The sequence below is a fragment of the Sebastes umbrosus genome, chromosome 5 (assembly GCF_015220745.1).
Source record: "Sebastes umbrosus isolate fSebUmb1 chromosome 5, fSebUmb1.pri, whole genome shotgun sequence".
Taxonomy (NCBI): Eukaryota; Metazoa; Chordata; class Actinopteri; order Perciformes; family Sebastidae; genus Sebastes; species Sebastes umbrosus.
Genome location: NC_051273.1, coordinates 18327936 through 18334912, shown reverse-complemented (window position 1 = coordinate 18334912; position 6977 = coordinate 18327936). Strand labels below are relative to the sequence as shown.

Below are 6977 nucleotides of genomic sequence, written 5' to 3'. Positions count from 1 at the left end.
TATTACTGCAATAGACTAGTGTATGGAATGATAAAACACCTACTACTGAATCACTATAGCCTAAATCACAGATTCAAAACATGTATTTACTCTCACTGTCATAGTCGGCGTGAAAAAGCAGGAAAAAACAGGTTTGTGACTTTGTGTCTCACAAACTTCCTTTTTTTTTTTTTTTAACATTCTTTTTATTGTTTCCTTAAGAAAAAAAGACTACAACAACCTAAACCATAACAAATAAAATAATATGTACATATAATAGATAGTAACTGTAAATTGAAAAATAAACTATTCAAAAACAAAGGAGAGAGAAAAAAAGTAATAATGACAATAATAAAATGAAAAATATAATAAATTCAATTTTTAAATTGATGAATAAAAATACATCAATAAGTAAATAGTAATGATAATAAATAAATAAATAAATAAAAATAAATTCACATACCTCCTTATATCTCCGTGGTCTCGCCACCTGCAATGGTTAGATACAGAGTACATACTTTGTATTTGGGGATGTCTCACAAACTTCCAAGTTTTTTTGGCACCAAATTAAAGGCTGCATTATGGATTTCACTGGCAACCAGAGGTTCAAGCACCTGTGTCAAAAACGTCCATCCTGCTGAAGTGCCCTTAAACCAAAAACAACATCCATACGAGATTCGACTCTGACCTCTGATCTTCCTGATAGACACCAGCGGAAAATCTTCTCAGGCTACAGGAAATTACAAATCACACAGAAAGATAACAGAAAAGGGTGAAAAATGGTTGCATGAGACATATTGTTGATCCCTTCCTTTTGCTATAAACTTGGTTTGTATATATATATATATATTGGGGGCGGCAGTAGCTCAGTCCATGGTGACCGGGCTTGGGAACTGTAGGGTTGCTGGTTTCACGATCAACACAGTGAGGTGACACACGTCAGCTAAAACCACAATATCACTCTATATTTCACCTGCTTGGCAGTAATGTTAGCTGACCAGACGAAGGTCTCTCCATGAATCAATGCTGATCCTATAGTGTTGGCTTTTCCTGCTTCAGCCTCCCGACTGCGGCTGGAGGGAACAGGGGAGACACTGGAGTTTTGGTCGGAGACGATATCGTTTCTCGCTGCGGAGCCCCATAACTTCACAAGACACGGGAAACCTCTGTTGGTCTGGAGGAGCTGCAGCATTTATTTCTGCACAAACGTCCACTGTACATTCACTAGATATTCTCAGAGCTACGAAGTCTTCTGCAGTGTGTAGTGTGCGCGCATGCACATGAGATGGAGTAAGCTGAGTGAAGGCAAGCAGGCAGAGGAGCAGAGGAGCAGAGTACAGCAGAGACCCTCCCGCGTCCTCCGACCGCGGCCAACACTGTTTTGCAAGACGGGCTTCACTAGATATAACTTTGCGGTTTTGGTGCCTCCGTGTAATTTGTGTTGGAATCTGAGTCTGAACAGCGTAGCCCCACGCGAGCACGCATGGGACACCGATCCGGGTGATTTATACGTGTAAGAAGTTACAAACAGTCCCTTTAAATAAAAGTAAAGAAATATATTCAGAATATGTATTTTATTTGATTATTTTTTTGCCACAGAATTGTGAATAGGTTTACAAAGACATCTTGCAAAAGGGGGGGCCATGAGCTAATGCTGTTTGGGAGACCTTAGCATGGAAAAGTTTGTAAACCTCTGCATTAATCTGCATTATGTCTGGATTTTAGAGCTGCAAAACCAAACAGTTCCCTCTTGTTGCCATGTGGGGGCGCCAGCGTGCGTTAACCTGAAGAGTAATGGCGACAGGTTGCCGCAAAATGATCTGTCTCTTTAAGACAGGAAATAGACGTCCCAAATAAAGTCATATGTGAGAACCATGTTGTTGTCTGTCGTCGGTAGACCTCTGAACAGACTGAGGCTCTCCGGTGCTTTGACTAAAGCTACAGCAGCGATGGCAGCAGACGCTCTGACTAAAGTCCCTGTTGTAGAGATCGATCCAGAGGGAACCTTTAAGTACATCCTGGTCAGGGTGAAAGTGAAAGATGGTGATGTGCATAAAGACATAGTGCGGGGCACAAAAAGTGCAGAATATCACAGTAAGTTGGTTACTGTAGTTTTCCGCAGAGGAGCGTCAAATGCGTCAGTTCAGCTCCAGATAACATGCAAACCAAGATCTGTATATCATTGGTGCAGAATGAGCTGACTTGATCCATGTGCTTTTGGTAAACATGCAGTGTGCATAAAAACTGCACAAACCAGGCAGATGCAATGCTTGCAAACCTTAATATATGTATTGCAAATATTGGAGGCAACTAGTCAAAGTTTTGATCTTAGTCGACTAAGATTTCTTCAGTCGATTAGTCACTTGTTTTAATGCTTTTTCATGCTGAATGAATTATTTCTAAGAAACTTATGAGCACATCTCTTGTAAACACAAGATTTAAAGTGGTACTTTTGTGTGATTCTTTGTGTAGAAAAATTCAACTAATCGATTAGTCGCCAAAATCGTATGAGTGTAAGTCGACTGAGAATTTCTTTGGTCGAGAACAGCCCTAGGCAAAAAGCCTATGAAAGTTAATGCATATTGGCCAGTATGGATATACAGTATCTGTTATAAACCAATATTAGCCAATAATGCTCATTCAGTTTTGTGAGGGGCTCAATGCATGGGTGGAAAAAAGTACAAAATGCAAGTCTCCCTCAAAAATAATCCAAGGCACACTGTAGTGTTTGAACAAAAGTAAAATACCTTTATTTTACATGGCAATAATTGTTTAAAATGACCAACGCGTTGCGACCAACATAGGTCTTCATCAGGGTCACTGTGAGCCAATAATGCGTTCCAGCATATCAGTAGGGATCGACTTAAAAGGCAACAGCTTTAGAAGATGAGATGGGCCACTAATGACAGAAAATGCTTTAAATTGTCGCTTTTTGGACTGTCCTGTAACTAAACCAGATTGTATGTTTTGATTGATTGAATTTCTTTTACAGATCATATATTTGAGAAGGTCAATCCAGCTATGGAGGCCTTGGGGATGGAGTGTAAATGCCTCGGAGGAGGGAAGATCGAGCACAACAGCCAAGAGAAGAAACTGAGGGTGTTTGGAGAATCAACTGTAAGTTAATTTCCTTGGTAATGCATCAAAAGCTGAATCAATTACTATTAGTATACTACTAAAAATACTAAATGCATTCTCATTGATTTGCAGGCGTTTGGTAAAGCAGACCATTCTGTGTCTGTAGAGAAGTTGAAGAGCGCCTTCAGCGACTATGAGATCACCTGGTCTGACGACAAAAAATAAGAACCTGCATCTCTTTTTAAATGTCTGCATTTATTTATCAGTTCCAATACGACCCTTCTGTACAACCATCATTTAATTCAAATACACCTTTCTGCATTTAACTGTTTGCTTCTGATTCTGTGAAAGCACAATAACTGACTCTTAAAAAGTGTTTTTTTGGAGGTTTCATTTTCATTCGTGAAGGATGTAGATTAGATTCTGCAGATATCATTCCCGTTACAGATAGAATGATTCATTTTTACTTTTACTTGGTGTCTGGTTCGACTTCATCAGAATTGAAGGCCGAGCGTGAAGTCCATACAGGAAGGGGTGAGCCAGTTGGAATCACTAACACATCCTGTTACTGCGAGGGAAAGTTTGTTGTTTAAAACAGCAGAAAAAGATAAGAGGGGCTTTCACTTGTCATCATGGTTACACGCTTTCATGTGTGCGTGTGTGTAATGTTAAATAACGATAGTATTCAAAAAGAATTCCCCAGATCTTTACAGACAATCATACCAAAATAAAGAAAATCTAAAAATCTGAGACTAGAATAACAAAAACAAAGTCACAGGCTGAGCTGAGTCATACTTTATCAATTACACACACATTTTTAGAAAAACCCTGTTGCTTTTCTCTCTTTTCTCCCACGTCGCATCTAGCATCCTAATTCCCTCCAGTTTGATATAATAGACGTTTTCCCATGACTCAAAACTAGCTGTGAAACAACTAATAAACAGGTGGAACGATCGAACGTATTCCTTCTGGGGTCTGCACAGTCTCAGGAAAAAAAGACTAACGTGTCCCAAATCCAAACTACATTAGTTAGTTTAATGTTCACACTAGAAAAGGGACAAAATAAGGTATACTCGAAGCAGACATGCACACTAAATACAGTCGATTTTTGTGGATGCACTCCGACAATGCAATGCACAAAAGAAATTGAGGTGCTATTCACAGCTAGAAATAATTAAAATAAATTTGTGAGTGGTGTTGAAACAGCTCCAAAAGCATCTTTGAAACAAAAAATAGGTATTTAATCTTAGAAAATATATATATATATATATTTTTTATGTATATTTGTGAAGCTTTATTTGCAGTTTGATTGACAACCAACGTTACACATATTGTATCATGTTTGTATTAAATGGTAAAGTATGTTGATATTTTTTATACTTACTGCTAAAACAGTTTATTATGACGGTCAGTATGTAGTATGGATTTGAGATACAGCTTAAGAGTTTACAGCCACAGCAGGTAGAATGATGTTCACCTTCTTAATTTAGCATGCTAACATTTACACTAATAGCAAAGAGTATAGAAACAACACAGTCCAGTCTGAGGCTGATGGGATGACATTAGTTTTGCAGGTATTTGGTCATAAACTAGTGTATGGACATATATTTTATATGGTATAACATTTTAACCCTCCTGTTGTCTTCCCGTCGACCATGCAACTTTTGTCTTCCCGGGTCAAAATTGATCTGGTCTCGTTTGACTGTTTTTAAAGCATACATTATAAATTATCACCCAATTCTGTATTACACCTTTTTAGCCAACTTCATTCCAACTCATTACCACAAGTTTTACACTTTAGTTTTTACTTCATGGTCACTAAACCTAATTTATATGAAATTAAAAAATATCTGAAAAATAGATCTGAAAAAAGTCTGAAAAAAAAATCTGAAAAAAAAGATCTGAAAAATGTCTGAAAAAAAGATCTGAAAAATGTCTGAATAAAAAGTCTGAGAAAAATTTCGGACAAAAAAAGTTTGAAAAAAAGATCTGAAAAAAAAAGATCTGAAAAAAATCTGAAAAAAAAGATCTGAAAAATGTCTGAAAAAAAGATCTGAAAAATGTCTGAAAAAAAAGTCTGAGAAAAATTTCGGACAAAAAAAGTCTGAAAAAAAGATCTAAAAAAAGTCTGAAAAAAAAATTTTGAAAAAAAAGATCTGAAAAATGTCGGACAAAAAATGTCTGAAAAAAAAGATCTGAAAAAAGTCTGAAAAAAAAGATCTGAAAAATGAGGTGAAAGACATCCATATTTATGATATAATGAAGTTTGAAAATGTGTCAAATTTGACCCGAAGACAACAGGAGGGTTAACCTGATGATGGCACTACAGAGAAAAAGTTAAGGGATTACGAAAGTCATTACAATTCATCCTGAGGGGGGAATGAATTTCTGGACCAAATTTTGCGGCAATCCATTCAACTGTTGTTGAGACTTTTCAGTGAAAACCCCAAAGGAACCTCATTGTGACGTTAGAGGAAAGTCATGGAAAGGTCACCAACGTAATTTTTAATGTGGGAGTTGAGATATTTCACAGGATGAAGGAAGTGACCTGCTGTTGGTACGAGAGGGGAAAGTCAGGGCATCAACAAAGGACTCATCCTCTGGGGACCGAAAAAAAATCATTTTTTGTGATCCATCTTGAGGTAGAAATCAGGAAATCTTGGTGTAAATCTGTGTTATATTTATCAACCACAAAATATTACCTTTATTCCCACGAGATTCCACGTTCCATATTAGAGTCTACATCCTTTTCCTCTGGGTTTTCCCACATGAGGTTGACTGGGTCTTTAAAGGAACATGTACTCCAGCAGCACATTCTTGCCATTACTTTCTTTTTTTTGCTCGTGACTCACCAGACATCTAGTGAGAGTACTAAAAGAAACGCTGAGAGGAAGAGTGGCGCTTAACTCTGCTGACTACTGTATATTAACAGAATTAGCTACAGTCCCATTCACCTTGGCCCTCATCATCAGACGATACTGCCAGTTGCCAGTTGCCCTGTGACCTCAAAAAAGAAAAACAAAAAGGCATCCGGATGCAGTTTCCTGTAAACTGATAACCCTTCTATTATCTACAAACGGGAGGTCAGCACGGGAGGGAGAAGTCTTAAACTGCGTTGCACTCAATCCTCTTCTTGGAAACTCCAACAGTAATGGTTTAATGAGATTTCACAAGAAACATTAGACCATTGTCTATGACCAAACTCTCTGTCTAGTCATGTAATGGTTAAAAGGGCAATTATTTAGTTGGAAGCCTTCATCATAATCTCACAGACATATAACCCACAGAATAACATTTTCTTTCATTTGTTCCAAGTTATTCTGTTTATGTAGCACATTGTGTATTGCTTTTAAATACTTATAAGTGAAAATCATTTTCTAATTGCTTTTCATCATCCTGCAATAGCCAAACTCCTGTATTTTAAAGGTATTATACCAATACTGGTGTTATCTCTATGTTGAGACTAAGTTGATCAAGTGGGAAGAAAATACCATATAGGACCTATTTTGATATTTCCTTCCATGTGTAAGTACTGTAAGCTACACAGCAAGCGGTATTGCAATAAACTGTATATGCGTTGAGAGATAAGCATCAATGTGGAGTCCAGTTTCCTAAACAAGAAGTCAGTCCCTTCCTGCAGCGGCAGCCGCTAACACCTCAGGCTGTTGGGAAACAAAGGTGCAGCAAAAGCGTTGAATGCTCTAGATCATATCAGTGAAACAATAGCTTACCAGACACTCATTTTATGGAGTCAAGAGGGTCAGAGTCAACAAAAATTCCAGACTCCTAGAGAATAAATATCATCCTTCCCTGAATTGATTTAAACACAATCTAAAAATTCCCAAACATCTCAGTCATTTTCTGCCCACCTGCATGGCCATCCCAGGTGTTTACTTAAGTTATAAATATATACAAACAGA

General features: G+C 37.6%; 1 protein-coding gene across 1 annotated transcript; it reads left to right on the top strand.

The window, feature by feature from the left end:
- The first annotated feature begins 1841 nt into the window (after positions 1-1841).
- Positions 1842-3383, top strand: si:dkey-51e6.1 (uncharacterized protein LOC558617 homolog). Its single transcript, XM_037769415.1, has 3 exons — positions 1842-2073; positions 2972-3096; positions 3190-3383. Exons 1-3 carry the CDS (start codon positions 1854-1856, stop codon positions 3280-3282), a joined length of 438 nt encoding a protein of 145 aa, XP_037625343.1. The 5' UTR covers positions 1842-1853; the 3' UTR covers positions 3283-3383.
- Positions 3384-6977: the final 3594 nt, after the last annotated feature.